The sequence below is a fragment of the Xiphophorus maculatus genome, chromosome 16, assembly GCF_002775205.1.
Source record: "Xiphophorus maculatus strain JP 163 A chromosome 16, X_maculatus-5.0-male, whole genome shotgun sequence".
In the NCBI taxonomy this organism is placed as follows: Eukaryota; Metazoa; Chordata; class Actinopteri; order Cyprinodontiformes; family Poeciliidae; genus Xiphophorus; species Xiphophorus maculatus.
Window position 1 is genome coordinate 18,245,404 of NC_036458.1, and position 17,241 is coordinate 18,262,644.

Sequence of the window (17,241 nt, forward strand, 5' to 3'; positions counted from 1 at the left end):
TGACGTTTTTATTTTATATAAAATACATAAATAAAGCATCTGCAGGTGGCATCAGGAGCGTGCGCGCGCATTTAGAGACACGGATATGTGTAGGAATCACACGCCAACAGGCATATAAATCATCTCATAAAAATATAAAGAAGTATGAGACATATTGCAGTCAGCTGATCCCTTCCCCGGACCAATACCTGCACTCTACACAGGTCGCACGATCACAAGATAAACTACAGTCATCTGGTGAACTTGATTCGACTCCTCTGAGCCAGAAGTCCCTCTTTACACGGAGACGCGCGTGATATGATGAAAACACTCTGGTCTTCTGAAGATCTGAGCCTGGTTGCTGTAAAACGCCTCCAACAGAAGAATACAGTAAGGTCATTTAGTTTCAGCCTCTCCCAGGCTTTACTGATTGCACATTGAAACAAACAAACAAACAAAACGTAATCTTGCAGTCTGACCTCTAGAAAACGTCTTTGGCCAAATAGATGTAAAACTAGATTTTCACAACTAAACAGCAACAAACAAAATCACCCACAGCAAAGAGCTGTTTTGCATTCAGAATCAGTGGGAAATTAATACGATAAAAGTGACAAAACTAAAGAGAAGAGCGCTTTAAAATGAAAAGGGGGGGGGAAGAAGCGTAAAAACATGTAATAAGTATTAGGCTGACATTCCTCAATTAATCCCTCAAAGTTGAAAAATATCAACAAAAAAGTAAATTTGTGCCTTAAAACTGCTTGGATAAGCTGAGCGAACGGCACCTCGTCCCCTGGAAACCAGTCAAAGCAGCACAATAAGAGACGATATGTCAGGTGAAAAACCTTCCCTTAGATTTCATAAATCCCTCTGTACATTTTAAAAGATAATTCTCTTATTTGACAGTAATATTCAAGCTTGTGTAAATAAAAGTTCATAGAAAAAAAATTGCATTATTTTTGCCATCATTCTCAGACTTTAAGCATCCAGGATTTTTTTTTTTTCCTCTGGAAGATTTGGGGATGTTGGGTTAAAATCCTGGTAGGTTTTGGCTGCAGGATGGAGGGAAAAACAGGAGCCTCAGATTACTGGTTTAAGCAAAACCCCTACGTGGCAGCGGATTGGCTGGGTGGATGTGTGTGTTCGGCCTATGAGGGAGGGGCTTTGAAGGGCCCCCAGGCGTGGAAGCAGCGGGTGAAGCAGTGAGGCTCGTTTCCCTTCCGCACCAGGCGCAGCTTCCGCGGATGTTCAGAGTCTTTAGCGCGCATGTGCTGGATGTAAACCTGGAGAGCGGGAGAAACGTTTACACACACTCGTGGACATGACTTTTAGAAATCAGGTGAAAATATCAGGTTACACAACTTCCAGGGTCATTTAAATTAAAACTAGGGCTGTGTAATTTGATCGATTCTAAGATATTTATTAAAAAATAAATAATCTCAGAAAGTATTCATTTTTCATCCACGAGCATTGATATATTAAATCCTACTTTGAGTTTCATGTCAAATCCACACGAATTAGCTGGCAGCTATCACACATGACATTTTTTACCCAGTTGCACATGTACTTTAAAAATTATATGTAATGAAATAACCAATTAAATAATGAAGGGAAATGGATAAATTACATTATGTAATATAAGTGAATAAGACAAAAAAAGGTTCCTTTTCTGCATAACCAAATACACAAAGATAAAACAAAAACACCATTTATCACACCATCAGTTCAATTAAGTCAATCCAAGAGTATGGAACAGTCACAAAATGTCACCAAAATCACTCTGTCCCTCTATAAACATTTATCAAACCATATCGAATAGAATCGTTTGCTGAATATTGTGATATGTATTGTATTATGAGCACAATATCGAGTATCGTATTGTGACATTAGTGTAGCGCTACAGCCCTAATTAAAACTAGAAAACATTAAAGTTTGGGGAAAAGCGGAAGAATCCGGGAGGCTGCTGCTCACCTGACAGGCTTTCAGACTCAGTTTTATCTCCACCTGGCTGGTCTGAGTGCCGACCCACATGTAAACCTGCAGAGGAATGGAAAAACCCAAAGATGCTTAGGGAAACGTCTGAAGCAATCGATCTGACGACGCTGCGTTGTGGGCCGAGCTCGCTCACCTCCTTGCCGTTGTCCAGCAGCATGATGTCGTCGTCGGCCAGGTCGTCCTGGCAGAAGTCGGAGCACTTCTCCGACACGGAGAAATAACCCTTCTCGTTTGAGCACCTGGGGGGGAGAAAAGTCGTAGAATAGGTCGGTGCTCACTGAGAGGTTTCTGTTTGACTGTAGAGGAAGTGAGGCGGCGGCTGCTGCGCTCCTCTCACCTGAAGAGCCGTGCGTATTTCATGTACTCTGCGTCTTCGTCGTACTCTTTCTGAGATCCGATCCCGACCCAGAAGAAGTTCTCCGGCTCCTCGCCCTCGTTGATAACCTACCAGATGATTTTACGGTTTTTAAATCGACAAATTTAAAAAAATTTTAAACAAAAATACAAAAACAGGCCATCACACAAAAGACTGAAACCAATTTCTGCCAATTTCTTCTGTTTTCTATAAAGTATGGAGGGCCAAAAGCGACAAAATTATCTAAATACATCATTAAATGATGAATTATGTGTACCATGAAATAAATAAATGTTTAATTAAATGCATAAGTAATTTATCTAAACATTAAATGCAAACTTATGATAGCTGATACAGAAAGTTAATTCAATGCGTTTTTGGTTGTTTTATTTCAATCATATTCACATTCAAATACCATAATATATATTTTTTCTGTAACCATCTGTTTGCAAAGGACTTAGAAAGAAGTATAAAATTATTTATTCCCTTTCTTTTACGTCTTACTTTTTAAACTGTAAGAATGGAAAAATCAAATGGACGGACGAACAGAGGGGTGATTTTTTTTTTATATGCAAATGATTCGTAGCTTCCCACCTGTCGTGCAACAACACACATCTCACATTAGCTAACAAGAATGTAAGGAAGCACAATAACTCTAGAACACCATAACCAAGGAAAATGATAATCAAATCATTTTCTTATTCCATACTTGTCCAGACTTTGAAAACACTTTGAATCCAGGAGCCCTATAAAGACGTAGCAGGCTGAAAATGTTCATTTAAATACATCAATTACAATGTGTAATAGACACGGAGCCTCTGTTTAACCTGTTTGCTGTAGGTGTCGTCAAACATGGAGTTCATGATGTCCTCGGCCAGCTTGGCCTCGTCGGGGTCGGCGGCCCGGCCCACCCAGGTGTAAACGATGCCCTGGTTATCCGTGCTTTCGAATGGCACCTGAAGAAAAACATCATTCAGTTCCCTTCAACTTCAACTGGAATCAAACGTTTATTTTTTAAATCTCAAAGCAAACCTTCAGTATGAAGCAGAACTCGGAGTTGAGATTGCTGGAGTCGGTACCGATCTGGATGGTCCTGAGCGACGGAGAGGAAAACAAACACATAAAAGTGGGAGGGGAGACAAAAACCAACAGGAAGTCAGGTGATGGAAGCGCACCTGGTGCAGAGCGCGCTGCCGTTGGTGCGGATGTGATAGAGGGACGGCTGGACTGAGTCGGTGTTCTGTTTCCGCTTCCCTTTGTGGATGATGAACTTTCTCTTGAAGTGCGACAGGAATTTGAGGTTCTCCTGCTGCTGGGTCATACGCACCACCTAGAACCGCGAGAACAAGATGAGAGCTCAGAGCCCGGTTTGGAACCGGAACTAGAACCGTTCGATCCTTCTTGCCTTGAGTTTCCCGGGGAACAGACTCTCAAACTTCTTCTGCAGGGAGAAGGTGAAGGTGAGCCAGCCCATGTTGGACGCCTGCCGGCCCTGCCAGAAGTACACCACACACTGGAAGTCTTCCTCAGGCTGTTTGTCCTCCTCATCCTCATCCCCCTTGCCTCCTCCTCCCCTGCCTTTGCCAGCCTCTCCGTCCTTCTTCTCTTTCTCCTCGTCCTCGTCCTCGTACTCCACGGGAACCCAGTATCTGAAACGGCCCGGTCAGATAAGAGCACATGTGTCAAACTCAATGTCCGGGGGACCAAATCTGGCCCACCATAGCTTCTTGTGTGGCCCTCAACACTGCAGGTGTCAAATTATATCAACCTGTGCTCCCAGTTTCCTGTGGTTGTGGAAATTCAGGTAAAAAAAATCTGCAATTACCACATTTCTCACTTTGCATAGCTGCAAATTTTCTACAAAAATGGTCAAAACCATTGAGTTTAACTGACCACTAACTCCCACCTGTAGGTGGCAGTATTTTGTACTTTTACAACACAGCTGCCTCAGGCTTATTTGATATCAAGTTATTAGTTCGTGGTCGATTAAGAAAGTCACAATTAATGTCACCCATAGGCGTAAATATTGCAAAGTGATTTTATTGCCCCCCCCAAAAAAATTGCAAAATCCTTGAAAGACCGAATAATGTGGACAGATGTTAAATTTTAGGAACTACTTAAACTGCAAAGACAGCTACTTCTTAATACTTAATACTTTCGTTTGGCCCAAAACGAAAATGAGTTTGACACCCTTGGATTAGAGCGACGCGGGAATGAAAAAGCAGATAAGGGTGGAGTACCTGCACAGGAAGACGTAGCAGTCCTGGGTGTAGAAGTGACCGAACTCCTCCTCGGGAAGGCGGGTGAACTTCTTCCCCTCCAGGACGAAGCCCTCCATGCCGTCCAGATCCTCGTTCCACTCCTCCATCAGCTGCTCCGCCTAGAAACGGGAGGAGCTTGTAGCCGTCATCGTTACACAGTAGTCAGAGCAGTAGCCTGGCAACCGCGAGGCGTTTACCTCGGTGAGGGGCATGGCGGGCTGCCGGGGGAGGAACAGCGCCGTGAGGTCAGCCTTCATCTGGTCCTTCTGCTCCGCGTCCTTCTTCACCTGAGAGGAAACACAAGGAACGCGTTAAAAATTGGGTCTTGTCTGTATTAAACTAAAAAAAAAAAACCCAGTGATGACTCACTTTGCCCTGCAGGTTATCCTTTTGCTGCACAGTCTCAGCGGCTCTGGTGTAGTCCACCTTCAAAACATCGTCCCAGTTCTTAAACTTGGATTTAAACACCTAAAAAAAACGAGAAAGAGGAGAATTAAAACACACAGAGGGTTGAAAGTCACATTAATCATTAATTCAGGGCTGGGCGATTCATCAAATTTTTGAATTTTTTTTTTCTACCAATGCATTTTCATAGTTTGGGGTCATTTCAACATGACCAAGGCGGCCATCTTGTCTAGTAAGCTTGTTTTACAGCTTCTCTTTATTTGGACATTGAATTCATGTCAACTCCACAATGGACTATTTGGGCCAGGTTAAGATTATTTGTTTTTTATTAAGAGAATAAAGTTATAGTAATATAAAAATACAGCTGTACGACGGAATCAAAATAATACAAGACTAAAGATATTTTAGGAGAACTCCAACATAAAAAATGGGGAAAGTTAGCCATCTTGTGAAATTATACTTTGGCAGAAGTTTTACAGAAAATACTTTATACAAATACTTTAGAATCAAATTATTATCATTAGCAGAACTTTGAAAGAATTGTGCAAACAACCGTCTGTTTAAAAGAAAGAACTAAGCTGCTGATGGCAGATCCTGATAACTCTAATCGAAGCTTTTTTTTCTCATTAAAACTTTTTTCTTGCAATTTTAAGAAGTTTTTTTTGGGTAAATTTGTGTCTTTTTTTCTGCTAATATGACAATATTCTTGTAAATAAACAAAAATTCTTGTAACCCTGATACTCCGGGGTACAACTCCCAGAAGGAATAAGTCAAATAAAAGCCAATTTCCTCTTTTTTTAAGAAAAGAAAGCAAATAAAAAAACCCAACAAAGATTAAAACCGGTAATGGGATCTGGAATGAAAGAATAAAACAAAAAAAATAAAAAACAAATAAAAGTTGGACATTTTATTTTTGCTGTATCGCCCGGCCCTAAATCAAATAGTTAGAAACAATCAGGTAGATGTTCACCTGGCACTCCGTGCCCTCCAGGTTGCGGGTTACGCAGGCGTGTTTGGGTCTGTGCAGCATGGAGCAGACCTCCTGACCCAGCTTCAGGGCGGCGGCCCGGACCAGACGCGGAGACTTCCTGCCGATCCAGATGAAGACGTCCGACCAGCAGTCCAGGATGTAAACGCCTTTCGTGTCCAGCAGGGACTGAACCTGAGCCGGAGGGATTCGGGGAAAGTTTGTCATTTACAGACCGGGTTTGTTCTCCTTCTGCCCCGCCGCTGACTCAGCAGATGAACTCACCAGTCTGAGCTCAGGCAGGGTGTCCAGCTTGATTTTGTGATCTTTGTGCTCCACAGACAGCTTGTAGTTAATCTGAGGCAGCTCCAGGTAGCCGAGACCAAGGCCGACCTGCAGGAGAGAGGAGTTTGTTAAAGCTACGTTACCTACGCTAAATAAAAAAAAAACATTTCCTGAGTTTGGAGGTGATTGAATCAGTTACTTTGTACAGTTTGGGTCTGATGGGGGAGAAATCGTCTGGAACGTGTTTCCTGATCTCCTCTGGTTGTCCTCCCAGCGCCTCCCAGAACCCCGGAGGCTCCTGGTTCTGCATCAGGGTCATGATCTCCGCCTTCCCTTTCCGCTCGTTTTTGTTGATCTTTTCAGCAAACAGCCTGGCGGATTTGAGCACCACAAATCTCTGCGTTGGTACACAGAAGTACTATTTTTTTTTCCTCGTGAGTTACCTTCTTCTGACTCGTTATCTCACCTGGCCTTCGTGGTGCCGCCGAGCGTGGCGTTGGCTCCTCTCCAGATGAAGATCTCCAGCCCCGTGTCCAACAGGAACACAAAGCTGCAAAAACAGAAATTAAGAGTTTCAGTTAGAGGCGCAACACTCTTCGGTGTTGGATACCGTCAGCGTAGGAAGAAAACTGCAAGATTGCCTCCCATTCCTACGGCTGTTGCTAATCACTAACTGAAGACGTAAAAGCCATTTAAAAAGTTCCCTCTTCCATCAGTTTGCGTTTGTTTTGAAATAATAACGACGATGCGTCTCTCACCGAGGGTCGAGGGAGGCGCCCTTCGCCGGCACCGACTCCAGTTTGATGTTCTTTTTGCCGTAAACTCGATACAACCTGACAAAAAAACAAGAGATTAAACATCAGGGCAAAGTCAGACTGAGTAGCTCTTCACTTCACATCTACTGGTTAGAAACTCAGATCAATTTTCTGAATTTTCTTTTTTCTAGAAGAGTTGCCAGTAAAATTTTAAACTGGAAGAATAAAATAAATAATTAAAAAAACAGCTTCAGACCCACCTGATGGTGTAGTGTGTGTCCTCCACAGTGTAAAACCCACTGGCTGTTCCTCCCTCGATGTAGGAGATCTCATTATTAAATACCTGCACCCAACAGGAATCATCTCAACACCATGTAGCGGTTATGCTAACGGAGTAGTTTTTAGCTTAAATGTGCTCGTGTCGGCTTTCTGGTTCTACGTACAGCGCTGAACTCCTCGCTCTCGTCTCCCATCTCCTCTCGGATGGTCCTGCACTCGGCTCCCAGGAAGTTCCTCAGGTTGACGGCGTGGATGGCGGAGCCGGCCTTCTTGTCCAGCGTTGCCTCCTGACCGATCCAGTAGTAGATGTGCCAGTTCAACGCTCCGTTGTCGTCCAGGAAGGTCTGCGTCAGCAGGAAGAGAAAACCCCAAACGGAAATCACCTTCAAGCCGTTCGTCTTCCTTTTTAACGGGACAACAGACGCCAACTGTTACCTTGAGGACGATGTAGCAGTCCGCCTCGTAGAACTTGCCGTGGAAAGCTTCGTCCACCTGTAGGGGAACGAAGTTCTCGATCTGATACACAGACACTCCGGGAATCTGGGGAAGACAAAACAGGAAAGGAAGTTTATTGCACAAAACGCAGCTAAAATAATTCTTTTTTTTCCTCACCTGCAGCTTTTGTTTGAGGCCATTTTCTAAAAAACAAAACTTTTAAAAAAAAAGAATATTACCTGCCCCACGTCTTCCATGAAGAACTCGGAGTAATCCAGCTGAGGTTTCTCCAGGCTCTTGTCCCAGCGGCGGACTTTTAGGTCGCCATATTTCAAGTCCCCATTTTCCTACAAAATACATACATTTCTTTATAAGCATCTTTTTTTTTAGTCAAACATGTACGCAATGAGTTAGCAGTACTAATAATATGTTAAATTAATAATATAAACCTTTTTTGTGTAAAGTTATGTACATTAAAAAGTCAGTGCTGTCGGTAAAATACAACTTTTTATAAACAGAAAAAATGGCTTTAGATTCTTCAGTTTGCAAACCTTGAAACGGAAGACAGTAAACTACAAAATGGTTCGAGCTAAGAAAAACATACAGAACTATATAAATAAAGTCACTTATCTTAATTGTGCAAAAAAATCAATACGAAATAGATTTTAATATGCTGAGAAACTGAACTTTTGGGTTGTTATTATATAAATTAACAGGAATAAACACTTGAAATACGCCACTGTGAGCATTGAATGCAAACACGTTTTGTTTTTTTTTTAAATCGAATTACTTAAAGGAACTTTTAAACAATATTGTAATTTATGAAGATTCACTTTACCTTGCAGCTTTGCAGAATTATTCAAACATATTAGAATGAGGTGAAGGTTTTGTTTTTCACAGACAGTCGTCTGACAGTTTTTCTTACCTCCATGTTCTTCTTCTCCTGAGCGACGTCGCTCATGCCTTTCAGGACCTGCTTCGCCTGATCGTCCTGCGACGAGTCTTTCTTCCTCCTCAGCCTCATCTTCCTCGCCAGGTGATCTCTGGGGCTGGCGCCTGAACTCAAACGGATATGGATTTAAGATTTCCAACACATAAACAACCTTAATGTACAAAGAAAAAAAAAAAAAAAAACAAAACCACAAACTTTGTTAGAGTTTGAGTCGGAGACAAAGTCACACACCTCCTCCTGCAGCGGCTACAACGGCAGGAGAAGCTCCGGCCAGACGCAGCTGGTTCTGGAGGGAGAAGTCGATGTTGTACCACTCTGCTGCTCGGTCCGCCGGCTTTGGGGGCATCACCAGGTTGGGGTTCTCCCGCACGTCTAAGACCTACGGCAAGAGAAAAGTCTTACTGTCAGCACTGAGAGTTGGTCTCGTTTTGTGGTAAACGTGAGCAAGATGCTCTAAAATAGATGCATCTCGAACGGAGAAATAAATCATTTGTGAGAGACGAAAAACCCCTGAAAAATTCAGATGTTGAAATTTTTTGCAGCGTTTGCATTAAATTAAAGAGAAAACCAGTTAAAATATATTTTTAAAAAGAAAGAAAGATTATCAGTTTTATATTATTTTTGGCAGACATTATTAAGGGTATTGCTAAGAAGCAATATGCAAAACGAGGTTCTACACACTAACATAAAATAAAAAAACAAGTGTCATAAGTGAGTTGAATAAAAACAGATTTCTTCACTAAATATACAAAGTAAAATTAAACAATACATTTTCCTGCTTTAGTAGACAGAAGTTGGTTTACAAGCATAATGTCCAAATGTATTTTTTTGCTTTCTCCAGTCATAAAAGAGCATTTATGAAGTGTCACAGTTTAACTTCATATCAAACCCAAATTAATGTGGTCAACAGTAATAGAAACACCATTAATGTGGTCATTTATAACGGCACTGTACCTCCAACTCGGTTAAGAAGTGGATGGTTTCCGGCAGCGTCACCAGCCGGTTCTTATTCAGCACCAACTTCTTCAGTTTGTCGCACCTAAACAACACAAAACCAAACATTCAGAGAGCGTTCCAGCATTTCTGAGACGACACCGTGTTTGCGTTTTTCGTCTACGCCGCACCTGCAGAGGCCCTCTGGGATGAGCTCCAGGTTGTTGTTGGCAGCCATGAACTCCGTCAGGCTGCAGAGTTTGCTCACGCCCGGCGGAAGCCCGTCGAAGTCCAGTTTGTTCGAATTCACGTACAGCTTCTTCAGCTTGGACAGCTTGCAGATCGCAGACTGACGGGAGACACAAAAGCAAGCGTTTCACCACCGTTCGGTTTGGGCTCTGGAGCGTAAAAAACGAGGAGCCGGGTGCGGCGGTGCTCACGGGCAGCGAGGTGAGCTGGTTTCGGCTCAGGTTCAGCGTCTCCAGCTGGGTCCACTGGTCGATGCACAGCGACAGCTCAGAGATCTGGTTGCTGCTCAGGTTGAGTCTCTTCAGGCTGCTCAGGGAATACAGGCACTCTGGGACCCGGGTCAGGTCGTTACAGGACAGGTCCACGTCTGGTTCGACGAAGGTGAGAAAAACGGCAAACGTTTATCCAACGGTACAAATGTGACGTCTGAAGTTGCTTGTCCAGAACGCGACCCGGAATGTTTTTCCTCCCAGGATCTTTGCGGTGTTTTCTGTGCGTTTCCACAGCAGGGAGCAATGAAGCTAAAGTCTCTGTAAACCTAAAGGAAACTGGTAACTGTCACAAAACTAAAACTAGTTTCAGGTTTTTTTTTGGTGTGTTTTTTTGTCTTTTTCTTTTTTTTTTTGTCCAAAGCGAGTGGACTGAAATTTCCTGACTTTATTTTTTGTTTTTCAGGAAGGAAGCAGGAAGAAGAGGGAAAGCTGAATTTTATGGATAGCCTGATTTCCCTTTGGGATCAATAAAGTGCTTTTGAATGTGAAATGAATCTGAAGAGTGACGACGGATGTAAAGATGGAGCTTTTGGATAACATAAGAAACAAAATACGGAAGCTCGTGGATTTGTTTGCTCTCCATTTTCTTGTTTCTGAACTCATCCAGATCTGGGAAACTGACATCAAATCCTGGACTTTTCCAGGAGTTGCAGGAACACCAGAAATAACTTCGAAATGGTAACACTCTGAAACAAGAGTAAACTCCCTCCTAAATCTGAAAAGTTAAACTCTTAAAATATCTGGTGGCACAATTTTCCTGTCCTCCCCTCACAGTTATAAATAGTAATTGCTTTTCTTGGATTTTTTTATATAATATTAGGAAAATTAGAGTGCTGCATTTGGCATTTTCTTTTTGCATCAACAAGGAAAACAAAACCTCAGGACGCTTAACTGGTGGTTTTATATATAAAAAGAAAATTGATATTGGTCAAAATCTGAATCTACAGGTCGGGTTTTCTAAAGATCAGTCGTCAGCCTGAAAGCTGCACCTCTAGTTGAAAAGCTGTGCTTGCAATCAAAAATACTAATTACTTCTATCTTATAAAGTTAGCAGAAACTAGATGAGAATTTAAACTAAGACGGCTGAAATAAATATTCAGCCAATAGGGATCCTTCCACCGCAAAACTCCCTCTATAGTTCAAAGCTACACCCAAAACTACGACCTCCCTACCAGGTTGTTTCCTAGATTCTACCCTGGAAATCTGATTTTGCCCCCCGTTCCTGCAGCTGAAACAACCCGGGGTAAAACACTGGCTCCAGAAAAGCTTCGTTACCTGCCAAATTAGTCAGTCCCTCCAAACTGGTGGGCATGTTGCTCTGCGTTCTCTGCGTGTTCCTCAGGTGAAGCGTCTGTAACGCCACCATGGCCGGCAGCTGACTGCTCAGAAACACACAACAGGCCAGCTTGCAGTTTAGCTTAAAAAGCTCCACACACACACTGAATCCGTAACACCAGAGAAATAAAGGTGTGTGTGTGTGTTTTACCGCAGCTGTGCGTGCATGAGCGGGTTGTTGTTCAGAGTGAGCGTCTGCAGGTGCACCAGGCGCCTCATCTGGGGCGGCAGGCTGTCCAGCTTGTTGTCGCTCAGGTCCAGGTACAGCAGGTCCGTGAGGTTGATGAACAGCTGGTTGGGAATGGAGTCGATGCTGTTGTGGCTCAGATTCAACACCAGCATGTTCCTGCTGTTCTCCAGGTCCCTGGGGATCTCCGTCAGCTGGTTGTAACTCAGATCCTGTATAAAAAAAAAATTAAAAAAAAATAATGAAGTCATATTGTCACTCGTACATGTTAACTGACCAATAACGTGTTGTGGTTTCGCACCAGGACGGAAAGGTCCTCAAGCTGAAAAATGTCATCTGGGACTCCAGAGTTCTTCAGGCTGTTGGCTCTGGCCACCACGGCCTGAACAGGGACGAGACGTGAGACTCCACACAGGAGCAAACAGAAAACAGGGCAAATGCACAAGACTAGTTTCTACAATGTGTGTGTGTGGGTGTGTGTGTGTGTTAGTTACCCGTAGGTTTGGTAAGCTGGAAAGTTCTCCATGTAAGGTGGTCAGGCTGTTGTGACTCACTGAAAGATGTTCCTGAAGATTGGAGAATAAAAAGGTTGCACTCATTAATAAATAGTTCTCTATCCAACGTTGGCTCAGCCCACAGGTTCCCCTCTGAAGTTGTACGTGTCTCTGATGTGCGCTGAACCGGCTTGTCGTTTACAAAATTAGTAATGGCCAACATGGTTATAAGAAGGTCCTTTTGAAAGAGGAGAGAGACAGGGAGGCTAAATGTTGCCGTAAAGCTTAAATGTTTTATTCTTTGAAGCTTGATCCTCCGTTTGTTTTCAAACATGTAGAATTTCAGCATTTAGGAAGTCTGTAAATGTAAGGATCTACTTTCTCTAGGGAATAAACACAGACTGTCTTTGTAGACTACTAATTTTAGAAGCTAAAAAAAAAGTTTAAAATGTAAACAATTGGTTGGAAAAATTAAGAAACATGATCCTGGTCAAAGACAAAATCATGATTATTTGTCACGACGACTCATTGAGTATGAAAACTCATTTTATTCACAGAAAAAAACATCACAGCATTTAACACCTCGCAAAAATAAACAACATTTAGCTTTTTTTAGTGGAATGCTCTGCTTAAAAATCTTGCCATTAGTCATTTACAAATATATTATTTTAGAATGAAAGTAGCTCAAACGTGTTTCACGTTAAGGTGTGACCCCAGGCAGAGTGGGCCACGTTACATCAACAGACCAGAAGCTGCAGCGACCAATACGGCCTCTCACAAGGCTCCTTCCAAACCATCTGATTACAAATTTCACTATATTTAGAGTTTTACAGGGACTTCTGCTATTTACGTTTACATATCCTGAGAGTAACAGAGGAAGTGATGTTTAGTATTTTATAAAAATTTAGACCTTTTTCGAAAATCAAAATAATCACAAATTTGATTAATTGCACCTCCATATGCTGAGCTGTAACTAAACAATTATGAGACAGTTAAATAGGGAAGGACACAAAATATAGTGATATTTTAACTAAACAATTATCAAAGTGACAAAACTAAACCGTCTCAGAAATCCAGGGATCGTTTCTGTTAAACAGAAATAAAGTTTTAGTATTTTCTGAAAGTATGCAATAAAATTTCTCTGGCATGTTTACAGTGACTTGTCTCAAATAGCCAGATACAAATGAAATTTAATTCTTTCTTATGATTCACTATGATAGAACATGGACATTGCAACAGTCAAGAACCAAACATTTAAAGACATATTTCATTTGAGGAGCTATAAGGCTCCAGCAGAGACTGCGAAATGATTTGCCCTCGCATAGAGTCGTGTTCTTTGGTTAGGACGAGACAAAACGGGATCAATTTCGAGGACTGCAAAGACTTTCGATCGAGCAACATGGAAACCGACGTCGACACTTTGATCAGAAAGAAAAACGAACCTGTCCGTCTAACTGGATCGATAGAGCACTCAAGCGCTCTTCAATAAACACGAGGCATTAAATGTTTAATGCAGCGTCCCTCCAGAAACGCTCACAGTGCCCATTAGGAATAAAATAACTGCATTAAGCTACAAGAGCAAAAGCTTTTAAAGTGGGAGGAAAGAGCTCCCAATTGTTTCAGCTGAGCTTTGAACAATAAAATAAAAACAAGTTGAAATAATTTGCTCTGTTTGGAGCAATTCTGTTAAAAAGGTGGTTAATCATTTTTTATTGATCACTTCTTTGTTTTGGGAAAACAATCTATTTAGTAAAAATAACCAACTTCTTAACCCACAGACCCTTTGTTTCCCAAAGATGAGGCTGCAGATAATCTAGTCTAGTGATTTTCCAGCCACTTCTGTCCTGACTGTTTAGGATGTTTTCTGCTTCCACAACCTGGTAATCTGCCATCAACTGAAAGACTGAGAGATCAGAGTGTCAACACGGTGATACCGCATAAAAAAACAAAAAAACATGCTATAAATATTTGGGGTGATTAAACAAAATCAGTTGAAATAACTCACCAGCTTCTGGAGAGAGGCCAGCTCCTCTGGGAGGTAACAAAGTCCCGTCCTGTTCAGCTTCAGCCATCGCAGGCTGCTCATACACTTGACGTGTTCAGGGAAGTATCCTCCCTGCAGGGACAGACACAAAGAGAGAGATGGGAGGGTAGTTGGGGAGAAAAAACACTGGAAACACAATTAAGACGAGCACTGACTTGAAAACAATAAACCAAACTGGAGATATGGAGTGTAAGTTTCTATAAGGCCAGAGAAACTTTTCAAACCTGATCAGACAGAATGAATGAAAGCAGCAAGTTGAACACCTGGCTTAATCTGTGACGACTTCTTGATATTACAGAGGTCAAATCTGTGTATCGTTGAAACAATAACTGCATATGTAACCCAAAAATAAACACTGCTGATCTGTGGAGTGTATTTATAGTCTGTTACAGAGAAGCAAGAGAACACAGATGACGTAACCTGGCTTACTTGCAAGGAAATGAACTGTGTTTTTGTTTTAATAGTGACTTTATTATTTTAATGACTAATCAAAATCTGAAATAAAGCCTATTACACACAATTAATAGATTTACATTTTCAGGTACAACAAAATTCAGAAAGTAAACTGCCAGTACAGCAGCGAGAGGTAAGTCTAGGTTTCTCAGTTTATATCTTCAGCCCACTTCTGAGATTTTCCATAGCTCTGAGTTCTGGAGGCTGGTTCGTTCATCATCATAACCCCTGCATGACCCAACTTCAAGGTTCTGGTTCAGGGATGCTGAGACATTATTTACATAAAAGTGGTAAAGTTGTCCCGTTCCAAAAAAAAAAAAAAAAAAGAACCCCACAGCATGAAATTTCTACTTCCTTGTTTGACTCTAGGAAATGAAGTTCTTTCTCTTCTTCCAAACAATTTAGGTTGATCCCAAGGAGCTAAAACTTGGCCTCGTCTGACCGCAGTACTTTCAAAAGTTTTATCTTTTTTTTTTACTGTCTAACTTATGCCAGACATGCACAAATGATTCTGGATGCGTGTGCTGCAATATTTCAATCCGTGTTGCTTTAAGGGTCTGTGTCCTGCAACTTTTTGTTGTATCCCTGTGGTACCACTGGACTTCAAATCACTCCAGAGTGCAGCTGATAAATTCCCTCTCCTTGTTATAATCCTCTCTCTGCAAGCCCACCTCTTAATGGCTTGAAAGAATGAGAGCCTTAGAGTGACCTAGTCAAAGTCCAGACTTGACAAGATGCTGCTGATTGACCTGAAACAGAGCGTTCAAGCTCAAAAGCCCTTAAATGTGCCTGAATTAGTGGGCCAAAATCTCTCTGCTGTGCTGGAAGAAGAGTCACTACCAGACGTCAAAACCGCCTGATTGCAATTGTTGTTGTCATCAATACGGTCCCTCTCAATTAATTAGTACACAGAATGAGGTCAAGTTATGACATTTTGGCCAATCATTGAGCAAACAAAGGCTGTCAGGACATACGGTAGTCATGACAACACTGGTTGATTTCAATCTCTCAACATGCTCTGACGGGTTCAACAAACTGCACCATGTTATCTAACGTAAACTGCAGAACCGGTCCATATCTGGCCTAGATTGTGACAACAGTAAAAAAATAAAAAATGTATCGACGCATTCATTACAAGCGACCCTGAAGCAACACAGCTAAAGTTAGCTAAAAGTAAAGCTAAATTAGCAGGGTGACGTGAAGGTGGAAGTGGCTACTTTGACCCAAACTATGCTTAATTGCTGAATAAGTGACAGACTTGAGAGAAAGCTCGTCACAATTTTTCCTTCAAAGTACAATTTAGCAGGGAAAAATAAAGAGGTCAACAGTAGCGGACATGAATGCTACTTTGTCATTTTGACAACTGGCTAACGCCCAATGCTCCTAATGTTAAGCTACGCCTCTGTTTCAGCCATTTGTTGCCGATTCTAACACTTGAATTAGCTTCAGCTAAAGCAGCGGGTAAACAAACACTGGTATAAAACTAGGCAAAGTCAACCAAACATCCTTACTTTAAAGTCGTTTCCACTGAGGTCTACCCCCCTAATGAAGGGAAGAACTCCGGTAGCAGCCATTTCTGACTAGTTGATGTCAGCTCCTCCACCCTTAACTGTCTATTTTGGTCCGAAAGGAAGGAGGGTTGTGGCTGTTCTTCTTTATGGTTTTGACAACGTCTGAACACCACACGTTCGAGCACATTACTGCCCCCCTCTGGTTCAGAATGTTGTGGATTCCAAGACGTGGACGCGCCCCCCAGTGGTGAACAGCGAACATTACGCATTCTCCTCACAAAAAAAATCATCAAAAATGAAAAGTATGAAAAGCGTGCCACTCCCAACGCAATTTAGTATAATACTAAATTTAATTCAAATTAAATTAACTAAATTACAGCAGCCTGTTGACTTCATAATGCAATTAGAAAATTGGGTCTATATCTGTGTTACTTAGTAAGTAACACAGATGAACAAAGCTTTATTCATTTTATAATAACCAAGGAACACAGCAAACAGGTCAGGCATAAAGTTGTGGAGCCATACAGATGAATTATGTTATCTATTTCATGTTGAGTATTACCCAAATACTAATCTATCATAAATGACTGTGTAGCTAAACCAGGAGTAAGCAACTTTTATAGAAAATGAAATGAACAAGATAAAAACATAAGTAACAAAAAAGTAGCACCATTTGCTTTTGCATTTCAAATAACTGTTACAACTGTTTTTTTTTTTATATTTACTTTTATTTTTTAAGAAAGATGTACATGATTTTGGGCAAAAGTTGCTAAAATAGACAGGTAAGGAAAGTACAGAATTAGTTAAAGAAACTACCAGTAGCCCCATAGTAACCTTAGAGGAGCTGCGGAGATTCACAGCTCAAGTAAAACACAGTGGTGGCAGCATCATGCTGTTGACTTTTCTTCAGCAGGGACATGGAAGTGGGTCAGAGTTGATTGTAAGACTGGAGCAGGGTTCACCTTCCACCATCCATTTATCCTTTTTCTCCTACTTCAAAATCATGCAACCCTTTGTGATGATCTATCACAGTGGTTCTCAAATGGGGGTACGTGTACCCCTGGGGGTACGTGGAGGTACTGCAGGGGGTACGTGAAG

At 41.7% G+C, this 17,241-nt stretch overlaps 1 protein-coding gene across 1 annotated transcript; it reads right to left on the reverse strand.

The window, feature by feature from the left end:
• Nucleotides 1-16,290, reverse strand: flii (FLII, actin remodeling protein). Its single transcript, XM_005806093.2, has 31 exons — nucleotides 16,144-16,290; nucleotides 14,141-14,251; nucleotides 12,136-12,207; nucleotides 11,943-12,023; nucleotides 11,606-11,853; nucleotides 11,395-11,498; nucleotides 10,039-10,214; nucleotides 9,790-9,947; nucleotides 9,620-9,704; nucleotides 8,897-9,044; nucleotides 8,639-8,769; nucleotides 7,953-8,060; nucleotides 7,714-7,818; nucleotides 7,443-7,622; nucleotides 7,260-7,342; nucleotides 7,003-7,077; nucleotides 6,711-6,794; nucleotides 6,444-6,615; nucleotides 6,245-6,352; nucleotides 5,963-6,154; nucleotides 4,957-5,055; nucleotides 4,785-4,874; nucleotides 4,567-4,706; nucleotides 3,732-3,975; nucleotides 3,502-3,656; nucleotides 3,359-3,419; nucleotides 3,154-3,282; nucleotides 2,309-2,415; nucleotides 2,105-2,210; nucleotides 1,948-2,013; nucleotides 1-1,259 (listed from the first exon to the last, which is right to left on the reverse strand). Exons 1-31 carry the CDS (start codon nucleotides 16,204-16,206, stop codon nucleotides 1,125-1,127), a joined length of 3,816 nt encoding a protein of 1,271 aa, XP_005806150.1. The 5' UTR covers nucleotides 16,207-16,290; the 3' UTR covers nucleotides 1-1,124.
• Between the last annotated feature and the right edge of the window lie 951 nt (nucleotides 16,291-17,241).

What these genes read in the sequence shown, in the direction of transcription:
- flii (XM_005806093.2), bottom strand. Translation starts at nt 16,206, where the DNA reads ATGGCTGCTACCGGAGTTCTTCCCTTCATTAGGGGGGTAGACCTCAGT. An exon ending in ACTGCTACATCGTCCTCAAG is followed by an intron (nt 7,623 to 7,713) that starts GTAACAGTTGGC and finishes CTGCTGACGCAG; the next exon opens with ACCTTCCTGGACGACAACGG. An exon ending in TGCTGGACAACGGCAAGGAG is followed by an intron (nt 2,014 to 2,104) that starts GTGAGCGAGCTC and finishes ATTCCTCTGCAG; the next exon opens with GTTTACATGTGGGTCGGCAC.